The sequence below is a fragment of the Artemia sp. Qi Xiang Cuo genome, chromosome 2 (genome assembly GCF_049724085.1).
Source record: "Artemia sp. Qi Xiang Cuo chromosome 2, ASM4972408v1, whole genome shotgun sequence".
NCBI classification, from domain to species: Eukaryota; Metazoa; Arthropoda; class Branchiopoda; order Anostraca; family Artemiidae; genus Artemia; species Artemia sp. Qi Xiang Cuo.
Window position 1 is genome coordinate 46,491,423 of NC_142795.1, and position 19,137 is coordinate 46,510,559.

General features: G+C 34.7%; 1 protein-coding gene across 1 annotated transcript in view; it reads right to left on the reverse strand.

The window, feature by feature from the left end:
- LOC148955284 (uncharacterized) overlaps positions 1 to 18,148 on the reverse strand; it is a 171,410-nt gene extending 153,262 nt beyond the window's left edge. The window contains exon 1 of the mRNA XM_089106911.1: positions 16,606 to 18,148. Coding sequence (XP_088963037.1) covers positions 16,606 to 16,798 — 193 coding nt within the window. The 5' untranslated portion in view covers positions 16,799 to 18,148. The remainder of the gene's footprint in view (positions 1 to 16,605) is intronic.
- Positions 18,149 to 19,137: the final 989 nt, after the last annotated feature.

Consider the following 19,137-nt stretch of genomic DNA (forward strand, 5'->3'; position numbering starts at 1 on the left):
ATGCACGATTCCAACTATGATTTGAAATTCATATTACCAGCGATGGCACGATTGCAGAAGGGTGAAGTTGTAGATGGCGCATGGGTAGATGGTTATTTGTCATATAACATCATACCGAAATCATCTGAAAAGTTGCTAGTCTTAGAATTTAAATGGCAAACAGTTGATAAAGGTAATGATAAAGGTAATTTCCTTGATTATTTTAGTTTCTTCCCTATATTCCTAAGTCAATTGATTCAAGTACAAAAAATTTGACGACTTTAATAGTTTCCCCTTCCTCAAACAGCAATTTCCAGATGAGGAACTGTATGATTTATTAACGTGTAGGGCATATACCCGTACGAGTACTACTGCTCTGCCTCGAAGCTATGTGGGGAAAAATTACCGCCCATCGCAGAGTTTTTTAATTTACTTCACGATCGTCAATGCACCACTGCCGATTACGAATTTGCCAAGAGGGTTTGGGCAAAGGGAGGGTGTAAAAATGGGTGGGTTTATTGTAAAATGTACTAATGGCAAGTGATGTATTGACGTTGTTGGATATTTTCCATAAAAACACGGGCAAAAATTATGAAGAATTTGGGTTGGATTTGGGGTATTATTTTTTCACTATTCATTTGATGATGGATTTAATTCTTAAAATCAGTGGAGCAGAAATAGGCCTGATCGCCGACGTGGATCAGCACCTAACTATAGAGCGATCAGTGCGGGGAAGGTATATTTTCCATGGGGATCGTATCCTTGAAACCGACCCGACTGGACAACGAACCGGTGAAAAGCCGGAAGCTGTATTCTTGGATATGAATTCCCTTTATCCGTCGGCAATGTCTCACTTTTATTTGCCGTCTGGGAATTGTCAATGGCTTAACGATCCTTCTGCTCCAGATTTCCCCAATATTCACACTGTTGAGGAAAATGGACCATAAGGACCGTTTTTCGAAATTGATGGTGAAATTCCTCTGGAACTTCGTGAATCGGTAAAAGATTTTGTTTTCCCGTGCATTAATAGACCAGTGCATAGGGACTCGCTGAGTCTCCATAATTTATAATTAGTGGAAAATAAAGGCATGCAATGGACCCCTTGAAAACAAAAGCTTATTGCCGACCTGGAGGCGAAACGGAATATTGTTGTACACCACGTTCTTTTGAGGTTGCTGCTTGTCAATGGTTTCAATGTCACAAGGATTCAAAGAGCCCTCCAATTCGACCAAAAACCATACTTGAAGACCTTTGTTGACATTTTTGTCAACAAACGCTCTCAAGCGACAACAAAGTTCAAAAAAGATATCTTTAAACTCATTTTAAATTTGGCCTTTGGTAAGAAGTGTAAGAGTGTGCAAAACAGGAGTAGTTGTGACGTTGTGACTGACCCAAAACATGTGCCCGAATCATTGCGGATCCAAACTTCACATCATTCACGATCATAGACTCCAATATGGTCCTCTTACATAGGAAAAAAAGAAATGTAGTTTGAAATAAAAAACATTGCCGCTGGCAGTGCCATTTTAGAAATTTCATAAAAACTCAAGTTGGAGTTTTATTACAATGTTTGTAAGCGCCAGTGGCCGAGAGAGGGACAAGTTCAAGTTTTTTATGGGGATACGGATTCTTTATTTATAATCGTTAAGACAGATAATTTATTGGACGATTTTGAAAATGGAGAGTACATTATTTTTTAGGTGGATTAAACGAACTTGGACGAATCCAGCTATCTAAAGGTGTTGAAATGCCAGACCTAAAATTAGTTATATAAATCAAAAGCAGACACGGGACGCAACTAGGTGTCGCAAGTTGTATTTCTAAGTATGGTAGCATACTGCAAGGAAACGCACAATGAGACTACCAAAAAAGTCTGCAAAGGGGTGCCTGCATACTAAGTAAAGGAAAATTTCAACTTGAGTGTTTACAGGAACTGTATAGAGCAAAATTTAGTTCCAAGAGCGAGTATCATGGAAATTCACTCTTTAAAATACAAAAACTATACAGTTCGAGTAAAAAAAAATGCCATGTCCACCATATCGAACAAAGTCTATATACTCGAGGGTGGTGTGAGAGCATTACCACAGGGCCATTATCTTACTTCAGATCGAGTTGAATGTGTAGATTATAGAAATTAACTCCGTCTAGGAGAAAGCTCTATATTTGTGGGAGGGGGAGGGGGGCCGTATGTTGGGGGAGGGGGCCGTATGTTGGGGGAGAAGGGGGCGTTTTTCCGTCAACAGCTCGACACAGCCTTTTTTATATCTGGTCATTTTTCAGTCACAAACTCGGCACTGCCCTTTTTTAAATAGTTATTGTGCAAAGCGGTAATTTTCAAGTGTTTATTTTGTGTTTATCTTGTTGCTAACCCGCCCGCGCTCACAGCGGGTGCCGACTCAGCCACAGTGTTTTTAAAATGTTTATGTTGTAAATGTATTTTTATATGAATTAAAGAAACCATATTTTCTGTTTCCTCTTGAATATTTATTCAACAGATTGAGGTTAGGATATGTTAGTTGCATTTTGGCACTGGAAGAGTATGTATCAATTTAAAACACCCTTCAGATCATTTCTTTGCGGGCCGTCCATGTCTTGCAAAACGACACTTTTAAAAAAAATTATTCAAAACCGTGATAAAATGTTTTTAGAGAACCCAAAAATATCTATAACTGCTATAGTATTTGGCAAGAATGTTATTATAAAATAAAGGATATTGATCCAAGCATAAAATTTATACAAGGACTTGACGTGTTCAATATTATCGCATCAAACTTGTGGTTGATTATTGACAATTTCACTGAGTCTATCGAAAAATGGTCGGGGAAATGTTACGATTGTTTACTGTCCGATCCCATCATAAAAAATTTCTGTAACTATTGTTCTCCATAATCTTTTTCATCAGAGTAAATGTATGAGAACCCTTGCTTTGAATTGTACCAACTATTTCATCTATAGAGTTGTTCGCGATTCAAGTTCTCTTATAACTCTCAATTAAAAAATTTATCCTGGTAAACCTAAATTTTTACTTTCTGCATACAATCAAGCAACTAATAAACGTTATGGTCACAAATTATTAGACCTGAAACAAAACACACCCAAAGAGTTGCGTGTAGTCACTGATATTTTTGATAGTGAAATTACTCTCTATCTACCTGTGAATGGTAAAAAAGGTGATTAGTCGCAATCATGATATTGAAGAAGCTATATGAACATCGGCGTTTATTTTTCATGCTAGCGAATTCAAAACCACGACTTAGAAAAGCAATTCCCAAGCATGGCGTTGACAAGGAACTTACTAATCTCTTGTCGGAACTTTGTTTAAATTTAACAGAGGGTAATTTTCAACTGTCAGATCGTGTTAAGCAACACACAAAGCAACATCGATCACTTTTAAGTGCTCTACCTTTCAAAAAGAAAGCAAATAGTAAGAAAAAACTTCTTGTTCAAGCGGGTGGTAATTTCTTTTCAGTGTTACTGCCGATAATCACCGGACTTGTAAATAATATTCTTTAGATGGCTAAACCCAATAAATTGACTCCAATTGAACTTGCTCTTTCACCCAAAGAGCACTTTGAAGATAATCTTTATAAAATTATTAACAATGAAACAATTGCTGATGATGAAAAATCAGTTTTGTTTCAAAATATCCTTCGTCGTGTCAACAAACATAAACCTTATCGTGAAAAACCACTCAAAGTCAATGTCATTGATCAACTATCTGAAAGTTTTTAAACACAGAAAAAGGAAGATGTATTAACAAGTGTTGTAGACTTTTTGCCTCAATCCTTTCGTGAACAAAGTAAAAGACTCTTGACATATCTCGCTGAAAATGAACAAATTCATGAGAAAAAGAATGAAGTTATAATCCAGGGCAAGCCTTATATTTTAATTGATTTATTATAGATTTATGATTAACAGATTTATGATATATCTGATTGCAAATCGTAAAAGAACCCTTTGACGGGCATTTATATAATTATTTAAAGTCGTCAAATTTTCCTAAAATTCTTATCGGTAATAATCTAATTCTAAAGATATTAAAAGAACATAGTCCATTGAAGGTAGAAGATGATTTTAAATCTTTCTTGGGAAGCACACCTACTGGCGATTTGACACCGGTAACTAGACAAAAGCGAAGACGTATTGATTCACCTCGTAGTTTACAAAAGGGTAGCAGACGGTTACGATCAAAATGGATCAAATTTTGAAAGGTGTTTATGAAAATATTGGAGAGCCAGGAAGCTTAAGTTCTCCAACTACACTTGCACAGGTTACCGGAATTAAAAAGAAGCTAGCAAAAGAGTATTTGCAAAAGAAATCCAGTTATACCCTTAATCGAAATCATAGGGTTCGATTTAATCATTATCGAAAAACTAAAGGCTTTTACCCTTGACATATATTAAAAGCAGACCTTTTGACTCTAGACACGATTCAAAGACGTCATAATAAACCCTACGAGTAGGTTTTACTCGCAATAAGTGTGTTTAGTCGGTATGCATATGCAGTTCCATTGCAGTCAAAGAGAAGCAATTAAGCTGCAAAAGCCATTAAGTTGAATCCATCTTTGAGCAAGATTCATATGAAAAAAATTAAAACAGATCGTGGAAGTGAATTTGTTAATCCTCATGTAAACAAAATTTTATTAAAATGTAATACAATACTGTATCATAGTCATAGTCCTATAAAAGCAGCATTGGCAGAACGTTTAATAAGAACTATTCGACTTTTAATTTCAAGGTATTGTAAATTGAAAAATACGGCTGCAATTATTCATGATTTAGATAAAATCATGCAAATATACAACCAACGTCCCCATCGATCCTTGTTCAATACTAACACTCAGGAAGTTCATCTTACTTGGAATACACAGTTCCTTAAACAATATTCTAATGAAAACACTGGAAACAAAATATTTAATGTTGGTGATACTGTTCGAATCAATCGTACAAGAAATATTTTTGAAAAGGGAAATTACTTGTGGTCTACTGAACTTTTTAAAGTGTCAAAAATCCGAGACACTAAACCTATAACATATTGGCATCGTGATATAAAAGATGAAGGGATTCTTGGCAGATTTTATGATTATGAATTATAAAAAGTTAAAAACACTGGAATATATCAAATTGAAAAGGTATTAAAGACTCTTACTCGCCAGGGTAAGCGACAGTTGCTTGTTTGCTGGCTAGGATACAAATTCTGATTTTGATGCGTGAATACCCGCTGAAGACGTTCATAATGTCTGAAGGTTTTTATGTAACATTCATGTCCAATGTTTCTGACCCTCTTTATGACGATTTGAATAAAGAGGCGATTTTTGGACAAAATTCTCCCCTGCCATTAAATTTGAGGGAAGGTATGAAGTGGCTCTTGTAGATTTTATTCTTAAAAATACATATAATATCCTAAGAAAGGATCGTATATATGGCATACAAATTAGACAACATGATTGGCTAATTGTTAGCGATCAATATTTGATTGAAAATATGAATTCATTTGAATACCCCTTTGTCCGATTATCATATAAGGAGTTTGGGAGAATGAACGAGTTATGTCGTGCAATCAACAAAAAAATTTCCGCTCGTAAAAATGGTGCCTTTCAGTTCAATTATTCAAAGGAAGAGGGAAATCTACATTAGTTCGCCCATTGACAATGAAAAGGTTATTCTCAATGATAATCTAAGAGAAGTGCTTGGTTTTAAACATAATTTAATCAATGGTAAAAGTGCAGGAAGCGCTAGTGACATGAATAATATCATTTTCGGGGAGTTCCTGCCTATTTTCTGTTTAGACATCTGTATATTTGCATTTGTGGCCTAGATCGAGAGACAAAAAGGCAGTAGGACCGTCGCTTCTTTCTTGTGTTCTTTTAAAGGAGTAATCTCTAATGGCTATAATCACCTCTATTGTCCAATGTCCGTTCAATATAGTCAAATCAACACGACGTAGTTAGGTCTCTGTCAGCTTACATTACAAAGTGAATTGGGCGTTTTTGACGAAATATCAACATGTTTGGTAGTGATGACACGTAATTTTCGACCCATTTAGTGAAATGACTAATAGAACTCAGGTTGTATGTCTTGATATTGATTATTATGTTGCTACTCTTGGACCACGCCAGTTTGGACATCGAATGGGCTATTATAGGGGTCGTTCGTCAATGTCCGGGTACGGTCTCGGCAGTTGGTTTGCTAAGCTTTTTCGCTCTGCACTACCCTTGGCTAGAAAATTTATTGCACCAATTGCAGCGGATTTTGCGTCCTCTACATTACATGATTGGGGCTCTGGGAAAGATATTCAAGAAACGGTTTCGCAAAATCTCAGGTCAAGCGCGCGATCCCTGGGTGAACGATTGAAACAACGGGTAAAAGGTTTAAAAAGGAGGAGAAGGACCTCATCACTCATCAGTCTCAAGTCAATCAGGAAGCGTAAAGCATCAAAGAAAGTAAAAAGATCCAAAAATGATTTATTTTCCTAAGATGGCATATCTACAACATACAGATTCTAACCCTTCAGTCACCTCATCTCTAAATCTTTTCAACATGGAAAATGTAGATGTCAGTGTAAAACATGGATACTATGAACGATTTCACCCGCAACAACCGCTCTCTGAGAATGCCCATTTTCAAATTTATTCTAATGAAGACTACTTTATCGATTTGAATTCGATATTTATAGATTTAAATGTTATTTTTAATCAATCGAAGAATGAAAAACCAAGTGCCGCCGAGGGGTTATCTTACGAAAGTCCTATACTACATAATTTATTTCGACAAATAAGCATCTATATAAATGGAACATTTAATTATATAGAATTATATGGAATTAAACTTATTTTCTCGATAAATTACCATAAGGTATTTTTCGCTATGTATCATGTTAATGTGTGTTTCGTAATTTGTTCTGTAGTGATTTCTTTATTTTTCATAAATTTTTGTGTGTATATGGCCCTTGGGCTTTTGAAATACACGATCTATCTATCTATCTATTTATCAATCATTGGTGAGCACGAGCAATAATCTTTCAAATTATGCAAGTTATATACAATTCATGTTGATGACATCAATGTCCTATATGCAGTTGAGAGGTATGACTATTGGATATGAATATAAAGCAAATACTGATATTAACAATATTCTTAAAGAGGCGACAACTAAAGATTTACATTTAGTTGGGAAACTAAATCATGAGATATATAATATACCTAATGGTTGCCTCCTAATGTAAAGAATGATATAAAACTACATCTTGCACCGTCCAATTATATTATTCAAAAAGTACTGGACGCTGCACCCGATGTAACAGTCTTTCTCACGTCGGACATACTTCCTGTACGAAAACAACAAGTTATGAGTTCTGTGGCTTTGGAAATTCAAAAATTAAGAGCCAGTGGTAACAATATCAAACTACTTGTTTCTCATACAATCACGAATCAGCGTCATATTGCTGCAAGTACGCATACCTATGCCGATTCGTCATTTATCAATGGTGAAATTCCTTCAAAATTGGCATTGAGTTTTGCAAAAAGCGCTAGCGCTGTTGGATCATGGACAGATTCTCCGCATAAATTTGAATTATTTGGACTTTCATCGCTTGTATGTAAAGTAAATGAAATCCCACTCTACAATTTATTGTTTGATAAATCCTTTAGGACCCTCTAAGAATTGAAAATACAATACCTTAGATCGAGAATCTCAATTGTTCGAAAATGGTATAAGTGAAGAAATGTTTGCGAAAACGCAGAGCATCATTGTATTAGATTTGTCTGGCACTCAAGATCTAAGTATTGTCGGGACGGGAAATGTACGGACAGAGTGTACCTTTGCCAAACCTTTGGAGAAAAGCATTGCATTAATCTCTCTAAATCAATTTGAAACCTACTGGGAAATTACTCCTGACGGCAGTGTGTTATTTGGCACCATGTGACTTGGCACCATGAACACGGAACAAATAATTTATGTATTTAACATGGACCCCTACATATCGAAATATAAATCCTATTGCATACCTTCAGATTTCCTGGAGCATATTCAACATATTGACAATACCCTTATTATTGTTAATAGCAGTCCGTCGAGCGTAAAGACAGGTCATTGCTTATGCATCTTTCAAACAAGAAGCAATATAGAATTTATCAATCCACTTGGCTTGCTGTATACATTCTACACACCTCATATTAAAATTTTTCTTGAGAAGAGTGGAAAATCAATTATTCAAAATTGGAAGTGGGTACAAGATCTAGCAACGAAAAGCTGCGGTTTTCATGCCCTATTATATTTAATTTTTGAAGTCGTGGACATACTTACATGGAATTTTTCAAAATTTATGGCAACAATCCTCGATTGAATGACCTTCTTGTTTAAAATACTCTTTCTTACGTCTTTAATATAAATTTTGATGCCCTAATAGTGAAATGCTTTAAAAATGTATGTAAATTTGTTTATTAATAAAAATTTTGTATACAAAACACTGCGTCCTTTAGATTTTTTCTTCTACGTATAGGTAATCATCCGAAACGACAAGTACAGGTAGCTCGTCAGGATTCAACTTGTATTCGTCTTGACGTGCAAAATCAGGGTCTCATTTTCTACAGTATAGGGTAACTTCATTTTTATTAGATCTCTTTGTAAAGTCAATAATACTACTCTTATTCATATGATAAAATTCACGTGTTTCAATTTGCTTATTTGAAGCAATGTCACATAAAACATTTCTCATATGAAGAATCACTTTCTGTAACAGCCAAACAAAAGCCTGTAGGTTTATAATCAAAGTAGCCAGTATCTTCACAGCGATGTCATAAAAACCAAAGTCTTTTAGTATTAAAGCAATTGAAGCTTAGACCAGGTCCTTCTTTCGAATACAATTTAATGCCACGACGATATCAGTCTCTGAAAAATAAACTGAACTCACGTTTAGGGTTTTTCGCAATCTGGCCAGGAAGGGTATTTTCCCTTTGATCACATTTATCATAGTGACAATTGGAGCATAAGAATCCTCTATTATGAGAGTCTCAAATCTCTTCAAGACAAGAATTACAATCTTGAATTTGCAATGCATATCCTCTATGCAGTTTACATGGATTGCATAATTTACCCTTTTCATTATACTTATCAGCAAAAGTACAATTCTCACAGGATGACCAGCTGCCGAAAGTATACAAGCATAATGGGTTTGTGTAAAACATTTTTTCGATGTTGACTGGTCCACTTCCGAAAACAAACTGACTCTCAAACAACGTCTTCTAGGAGCGTTACGAAATGGCCGTCTATGTAGTGGATAAGAGCAAAACCACAATATCATTTTGTTTTGTCCCAATCAATATATCTATAAATTGAGTAAAAGCCTGGGGACCACGACTACGAAGTTTCATGCAGTAGTTCAAAGAAGGAGAATCAGTTCCCATTATATCGTTAAGCATGTCTCCAGAAGTTTTCTTTGAAGAGATAATTCCAGAAAGTCATCATCTAAAACTAACCACTTTTCCAATTTTACTAGATTACGCATAATTTTCTGTTTTTCAAATCTATCCATTTTAACACTCTCACTGTCAAATACAGACTGTTTTCTATAAATTGTCCCCTTTGATATATTTTGCCGGCGCATTTAATCTATCTAGTAGTCTATGTATACACGCTATATTAACCTTAGCCGCGAAGCACAATTGTTCTTCTGACTTGAATTTGCTTAATGCTATAACATATCCATTGTACATCGTGTCCCATTCTAAGGTTATTCGAGAATCCCTTGTAATTTCTACCGCCACCTTAGGCACTCTAGGTCCCGTTTCATCAACACTTTTAATATTCAATAATGTATAAGCATCCATGTTGAATGTCCCACTTCCAGAGAGAAAATGATCCTCGATTAATAGTTTCAACCAGATGGGAACGTGTCTAGAAACAGGGAAAAGGGGAGTTCATCCATTTCGGGGTGTGTCTAGAAACATGACGTGCGCTAGAAACCTATTCTAGTAACATAATTTATTTCAAATATGTCCTGCAAACATAACAAACATCAACAAAACAAAGAAACATCAAACAACATAACCATGAAAAACATCAACATAACATAACATCATAACACAACACCCAAATAACCATGAAACAACATCAGCATAACATAACCGTCGAACAACATAACACAACCAACCATCAAGCATATGTTAATTTCCCTATGTTAATTTCTCAACGGATACGTTTGAAAAGTCAATGTTAATTTGCCTATGGATGCTGTAGAAATCCTTGCTATTTCCCCTATGTTAATTTCCCTATGTTACAAATGAAAAAAAGTGTCCGGATCGGGATTCAAAGGGGGTGGGCTCCCATTGAAAGCAGAGTGGCACCACTACTGTAAATTTGTCAAAGGACAAAGGACCTATCCAGGGGGTTTAGTTATCAAGATCAATCAAGAATTTGGGGGTTGAGAAGTGACAAAAGTAGACATTTGCTAATAAATGGGTGAAAGCACGCTTGTTTTTACGAATGCATCACATCTTGATGGAATAAAAAAAAGTTCAAGAGAAGGAATTTTTATTGAACTGGTATTTTTATCAAATCAGCGAAATCTTATACTCAGGGACAATTTTTCGAGGGGCAACCGTCTAGGGAGGTAATCATCTGGGAGGTGCATTAGCCATAAAAGTGTTAATACGCAAGTAACTGTAAAAAACCATTAAAGTTTGAATTCAAGGTGTTTTCTTTGGGTGGGGGAGCGGGGAATTATTAAGACACTATAAATACATAAACAACTTAGAGATTTTCGTTGAAAGTCAAACTCAAAACCATATTTTATCTCTGGATTTACCGGTGACAATCGTTCTATGACTTTTAATCGTGTTTGAAAAATAGAGCGGGGGATTAACTGGGACACAAAAAATATACGAAAATGTCAAATGGATGGTAAGTTTCAAGAAAACCAAGGCGTAGTTTGCTATTGGCAGGGAGGGGGGGGGGGGCAACCGCCTCTCCCAGACCTTGGTATCTCTCCCCCAGACCCCAGTTTTCCTCCCAGCTGAAATTTAGTTTCTTCCAAAATCTTGTCGAAACTAAGATAAACCTGCATAATTCAAGCATCAACAGAAACAGATCAGTTTAGTACATATTTACCTTTACAGTACTGTAAGTTACCTTTATATAGTAGGCCTACTATAAAGTATCTTTATAGTCCTTTTAAAGTCCTATATAGTGCCTTTATGATGCCAAACGGCATAGTTTTTAGTTTTTACTGTTATTTTCACTTGGTTTGGGAAATTCGGCTCCAACTTAGCCCCCCCCCCCCAGCAGGGTTGCCACTGAGGTTACGTTCGTACGATTTTTGGTACGTTTTAAATAAAACGGTACGTTTTACGTTATGGTCCTAAAAACGTTACATTTTGTTTACGTTTTTGAATTTATGTTACGCTTTTGAATGATAAGTAAGTTTCACATTTTCTGAGTAATCTATTTTTCCCCCGTGAAAAAATCCGCTGTTCCCATTTTAATTACACTTACATGGGTATCGAAATTCTTTAACATCGCGGTCATTTCATCTTATCACACAATCACTCAGTTATTAGGATGAGAAAATACCCACTTCGCTTACTCGCATTTTAAGTTAAGAAAACATCATGAGCAAAAGATTATCATTTGCTTAGTGACAAGTGACAATAGTCAGTTAGTCAGTCACCTTACCAACTTTCAATCTCGTCATTTGAGTTTAAATCTTGATCAGTCAACAGTCATACTTAAATGATATGGGGAAGGGGCTAGCTAAAGTCAGGAAGGAAATTTTATAATAAAAACAGGTAAATAATAATAAAAGTTATTTTCTTTATAATTTCTTTTTAAATATGTAAGTATAAGATGATATATGTATTATTCTTTGGGTAACAACCTCACCCCCCCCTCTTCTGATTGGCTGGACATAATATCAGGTTATATACAAAACTTGCTCTTTTTATATGGGATTATTAACAGCTGATTAACAGCTGACTGTTCCTCCTATTCCCTGTACGTTTTAAGGGTCGACCTTGTAACTCAGCCTCTTTAACTCTTTAGAAAACGTAGTTTTTTTCAAATAATTTCTTAATACAGACAGATAAAATGGGTTTGTTCTCTAGCTTTACATAGAGTAAACTTGAGTGTTGGCGGTATAATACATAAGTACGTTATTCCGAAAATGAGACATCTCCCCTTAAGCACCCGCTCCTTACGATTAAGTCCTATATCGATTTACTGAATACATTTATGAGTGCAAGAAATGTAATGTAGTAAATGGGTAAAAGCAAGTGTTTCATTTACCAATTGCCTTGTGAAACATTTAAACAGGAAATTTTATCATTTGAGGGAAATGCACTCTTTCATTCTTGGGGTATTATGAAAAATACTTGTTATTTCGTTCCTAATTCCCCTGATTTTAATAGTGGTTCTAAAAGGTTCAAGCGTAAAGATCGGAGAGTAATGAGAGATGGGGCAGCCTTCCTCATTTACGAAGCAATTTCTATTCAATAAAAAGCTTGTTAAACTTTTGCCCGGTACTTTTGTAGAAAGCGGTAAGTGCACGACAATTTTATTGAAGATCAGATAGGATAAAACCCGGTACTTAGACAAGATGCTGTATAAAAGATAGACATTCCGAAGGGTTTCTCACTCCGGGAACTATATTTAAACTTTAGTTTTTTGGGGGTTTAGGGGGACTAAAAAGTACCTAAGTGGGGTTGATTAGGTTAGGTTATATATTTATTATATGCTATGCCTTACCCCCTCCCCCCTCCCCACTCTAATGTGCAAATATATAACCCAAATTTGTTTCAGAACTATTATATTTTCATCCTATTGTGTTTTATTTCATTAGCGTTAGCGAAACGTCACTTTTCGCGCGCTTACCGCTTTCTACAGAAGTACCCTTTGCCCAAAGAGTGGAGGGCGAGGGGCCAACAACCCACCTCAAATAAGTAATAATTTGGTAATGGTTAAGAAAGCGGTAAACACGCGATATATTATACAGGGAAGATGCTTAAGAAACTAGTCAAACAGGTTTCTTTGGAAATCGTGGTTTGTCATTGCGTTTTCAATATTTAAACTATTGTTTTTTAGTGTTTAGGGGGGAGGTACCTATAGGTTGGGTTAGGTAAGGTTAGGTTACGTATTTAGTATATGATATGCTTTACCCAACACCCCCACCTAATGTGCAAATATATAGCCAAAATTTTATATATAGCCAAACTATTATATTTTCATCCTATTTTGTTTTATTTCTTAGCATTAACGAAATTTCACTTATCGCGTGTTTACCGCTTTCTTAACCAGTACCAATAATTTTTGTTCATTCAAAGTTCAATGTTACTCTTATTCATTTATTCATTTTTTATTAATTTTAAATCGTAATATTACTCATATTGCTTCACTGGCAGACAATACCCTCGTTTTTATCTGCTATTTTCTTTATTATTATTATTATCATATATTCTCGTCTTTGTTTTCATACCTCAGGATTGAATTCTGGACAAAAAAGCAGACGAAGGGCCTAACTTCTAACTTGGGCAAAAGGCACTAGAACTAGCAATTTCCACTCAAATAGACGTCTTCTAAAGTTCTATGACCTACAGTTTGATTTGATCAGCCCTCTTGATCGTGGTTTTTGGGAGCATAAGGAGGAGGAAGAGATAGACCTCTTCAATCCTGCAGGAACACCTTTGCTCTGAATGTTCAATTCAAAACTCCACATTGGCGCCCGTTTAACTCCTAAAGTATATGAAAACTTAGGATAAAACTTCAGTACGATATAAACAGACTTAAAATAAACGAAAGAACAAAAGTAGGTCCTACGTGTATCTTTAAAGGTCCAATTCTCGAAGATCAGAAAACTTAACCTACATAAACTGTGGTGATATTCTAGCTAACACAAGTCTTTGCGTTCGTTAACTTATGCAAATCACTGTTTAAAGTAGGCCTATAGACAAATGTGTGTTTATTCATCAGCTAAAAATATAGTTATAATTATTCTATCTACTGCATTCTTTTCATTATCCTTTTACTGACAGACTGTCATTCATTTGCTTCGAACGGAGGCATGACTTCCTATGCGATAAGTAGTTGAACCATTAGTTTTACAAAAGATCTCTTGTAGGTCATTGACAATAAATACCGTAGAATGATCGTACATAACTACAGACAATGCAACTATTGTAAACTTGTTGTCTGGTTAAGATGTTGAAGAAATGATTACCTGAAGCGCATTCTTTCTTCAAGACTTTCATGAGATTTCCGTTTCAAATTCCTGGATATCTGAATATTTCTCTCTCTCTCTCTCTCTCTCTCTCTCTCTCTCTCTCTCTCTCTCTCTCTCTCTCTCTCTCTCTCTCTCTATCTAAATATATATATATATATATATATATATATATATATATATATATATATATATATATATATATATATATATATATATATATATATGTATATATATATATATATATATATATATATATATATATATATATATATATATGTATATATATATATATATATATATATATATATATATATATATATATATATATATATATATATATATATATATATATATATATATATGTGTGTGTGTGTGTGTGTGTGTGCTATCATTGCTATATTCGAACAATTCCTGGTAACAAACTGTAAGTAGGGAGAGAACAGTGCTACGTTTTGATAACGATAAATACATAAAGAAACGATTTTTTATTTTTTCTTGACCTATGTAGGTTTCATAAAGTTTAAAGTTATCCGCCGATAGATACTAGCCCCAATATGTTTGCTTGTTTTTCTAACTAGGGGCAAAACACCTCCAAAAGGTAGTTGATTTCTATGGAAACTGTACCGTCAAATCTAGCACATCAGAGAGCCTTATTGTTATGGTTCCAAGCCCATATATAAAATAATGTGAAGTTTTGCTTCTTTTTCAAAGAAGAAGAAGCAATGATGCATGTTAATCTCTTATCTCTTAATCTCTTGTTTAATTTCTTTGTTTTTTTGTTTTTCTTAGAGACGACCATATCGAATCAATGGTTCATAAAAGCAGAGGATAGCTTTTTCGAACGAAAATGAAAATTTCTATTTTCTTTTCCAAGTAATAAAAATCGTGACACAGCAAAGTGGTCTTCACTGCCATTTTGTGGCACAAAACAATACTTTTTCCAGAAAGAGAGCCAAAATGCTATCAATTAAAAATTATCAGAAACACAATCGACTTAAAAATAACTAGGATTTGTATATCGAGCTTTCCAGTTTCAGAGGTCGTAGTGAATCATAGTGGCTCATTTGCTCTGAAAGATTCGTGTAGTTAGAAAAAGGTTAGCACAGACATTTCTTTTAAAAGTTCTATTTAAAGCTCTATTTAACCTAGTTGACTGAATTCAAGCGTAAGTTGGACATAAATCATTACCAATTTGCAAATTAGACTCAAAATCAATATACAATAAATAAGCAAGTCAAACTTGAAAAGTACAGAAATCACCACAAACAGGAGTAGGGCTAACGCCCTTTTTGCCTTCTAAAGACCAGAACGTCATATGCGCTTTGCTAAAAACAATTTTTATTTCGAGCTTTATGTTATTCTATTCATCATTAATCAACAAGAAAATATAGAAAATCACCATAATAACCAAGATTACTGAAAAGAACTAATGAAATCTAGTTTTTTGCGATTGCCAAAACGTTTGACAATGAAAAAGTTTGACAATTTAATATATATTCATAATCAATTTTTAACCTCTCAGAATTTTTAAATTTATCAACGTTATAAAAGAGAAATCGTCTAGAACATAGTTTGTTTTCGGTAAAGCACAAATGGCGTTACGGTCTTCAATACACAAAGAGGATGTTCGCCTTACTCCGGTTTATGGTAATTTCTGATCATTATGGGATTCACTTACATAATTATATTGATTCATATCCATTTTTGAATTACTGTTTGACTTTATTTTTGCTCGTCTTAGGTTTAATGTCGCCCTTTACGTTTCTTTAAAAAACTTCTTTTATGGGAACAGCCATTTAAAATAATTTCTGTCCTATTCTAGCTGTCATAATTCCTTATTGTTTAATAAAAGTAACATTTGTAAAGCTTTTTCTATATTTTCTCCAGATTCTGTAATAGAATTAAAATATTTAACATTTGACAAGGATGCTAACATTTGGACCTGGAACCATGGAAGTAACTAAGCCCAAGGAAGTACGTAACTATGAATAGAATAACATAAAGCTCGAAATAAAAATTATTTTTAGCAAAGCGCATATGACGTTCTGGTCTTTAGAAGGCAAAATGGGCGTTAGCCCTACTCCTGTTTGTGGTGATTTCTGTACTAATACTTCCAATATGTATTAAGTCCATCGTACCGGTAACCATATGCCAACACAAGGTACAGAGTCAGAATTCCAATCTCAGCAACTTTCCACATCTTTCTAATGTCATAACATTGAATCTTGAAGATTTGACTTTATTGAATACGCGTTTTTCCAAGCGTGATCTGAATCTACGAGATCTCAGAGCATTAAAGATTGCAAAAAAATTGCCAAGATTGCCAAAACTTTTTCAATTGCGAGGGCCCCCATCGCCCCCTGGATCCGCCACTGACTAAGCCTACATTAAGTGTGCTAATAGATGGGCTAAACTCACCATGCTGACATTTGCTGCCAGTAAACCCATGTGGACAGGCACATCCTGATTCATTTTTCCTTAAGCAGCGTCCCCCATTTAAACATGGAGGAGCACTATAACACTTCCAATATGTATTAAGTCCATCGTACCGGTAACCATATGCCAACACAAGGTACAGAGTCAGAATTCCAATCTCAGCAACTTTCCACATCTTTCTAATGTCATAACATTGAATCTTGAAGATTTGACTTTATTGAATACGCGTTTTTCCAAGCGTGATCTGAATCTACGAGATCTCAGAGCATTAAAGATTGCCAAAAAATAGCGTTGTTTAAAATGTAAACCTGGAAATGACAAGTTTCCGACAAATTTATTGCATGCTCATTCACATCCCTGACATAAAAGAAAGCAACATTTGAGACGTTCGAGGGAAGTTATTTGAATGGAAAACATTGCCTTTGCACCATTCAAAGGGCATCCATTATGCCAAAAATAGAAGGGAATTGTCCAGAAATTTCGAAGGTGCCGTTTCTAAGCTCTGTTATCGAAAAAAAAACTTTAAAACCTTTTTATTTTTTTCTAGCTTCCTGAAAATACATGAAATTAAGTAAAGAAGCCCTATCAGCCACAGACACACTAGCTATGTGGCAGCTTAGGGCTAAATCCAAATGTCCATGCTTAACAATTTTTTTTTACATATTACTGTACTTGTTATTAAAACTGCCCGTTTATTTCTAGGTTGGAGAAGCTTCACCTACCCCTCTTGAAATAGATTCCTGCAAATGTATATATTCTTACATATCTTCTTACAATAAAGAATAGAAAGCACCAAGGCCAACGTCATCCCGATATCTTGTGGCTTTTACTACAACTAAATAACGTCTTATAAATGAGATGAGATTATCTTCTTTCTGATGTAATTTGATTCTCCATCCAGTCCCAAAACGAAGTCCTGTAAACATACCTAATTTCTGGGTTTTATGATTGGGGGACGGCTAATTAAAAAAAAAAACTAAAACAGCTGAAGTATTTTAAAAAATTAAGAATCTTGGGAGAGATTAAAAAAGAAAATGTTTCAAGGGCCCTAGGCCCGTCTCTGCACGTGCCTATTGCAAACCTGAAACCGAACAATCAATTATGTATATCTAATCTTTATCATGGACAACAATAACCGAAAACACTAAAACAACGAATACATTGTTGGCAAAACACAACAGGGCTGGATTACTGATTTTAATCTTACAACCTAATATTTATAAGACAAAAAAAAACTACTTCGAACTAAGGAGCCGAGCCGAAACTTGGCCACAGCATGCAATGTTGGCAAAGCAGAACTCGGCTGGATTATAAATTCTAATCAGACAACCTTATATTTTGTGCGTTGGTTAAAACGAAAAATTCAAACTAAGATGCCAAAAGTTTGCCATGACTCATACAAAATGCTGACAAAGTAAATGTTGGATTATTAATTATACAATCTGCTTTGATTTACAAATATTGTGTATATGCAAGAGTCAGTGTTTTGGCAATTAAGCTTAAAATTTTCACTTTTTTAAAATAGATTTGTTTTTGTTCTTTTTTTCTAGCTCTTTTCCTTTGCTTTGCCTTCGTCACTTGATGCTGCGATTAAAATGAATTTAAGGTAGGAAAAAAGGTAAAGGAAGTTGTCCCGAACTACCTGGTATTCATGTTTAATTTTATGGTACTTTTAGAAATCACTGTCTATGATAGAAAAAAAGTTCATTTTTTTCGTAAAAAAGAAACTTTTAATATCAAACCTCGTTGTAAACACATGTTCTCGAAGCTTGCGCCCAAACTTAAGCAAATCAGTATGTGAAGTTTTCAAGATTAACGCCAAACAAGTCTACCTTTTGACAATTTGAAAGTACCGATTCTCCAATACTAAAACTGTATACTTTCTCAAACCCAATTCTTCAATTTTTAATAATTTCTTTCGCTCTAAGTTTGAAGCAAATCTACTTTGCTTGGTCTATTTCTTTTTGCTTTCACCAAACATTTATCATACTTTTCATAGGAAACTGACCTGCAAGTCTTTGTTTGTTTTTCATAATTATAAACAAAAGCTACCATTTAATCTAAGTCTAACACACAAAATGTAGGAGAACAGGGAATTTTTCTTTCTGTTTTTAATGAAGACACATAAAAAAACATTTTTCAATATTTAAGGGGACAATTATACGTTTTTTTTTACTCTTCAATGAAAATACCAAAACAGAGTACTTTTGCAAGACCTTAAGATTGCTTAAGAAAATATAAAGAAGTGCAAATGCAACTCCTGGCCGCCCCTCCCATTCGTATCCCTGGATTTCCTTTGAATGCCAGCATCTATTGCTTGAAAACTAGAATATTCATTTTAGCTGTCAATAGCATAATATTTTTGAATAATGTTTCAATCTTTTAAGGAATTATAATAGCAATTAATAATAATATTAACTTTTGGCTTGCAGAAATGTAACTTTTAAAATTTTGGACAGTAATGTTCTATTATCTGTAAGCCACTCGAGAAGTGAAGTTTGGTTAATGCTGATG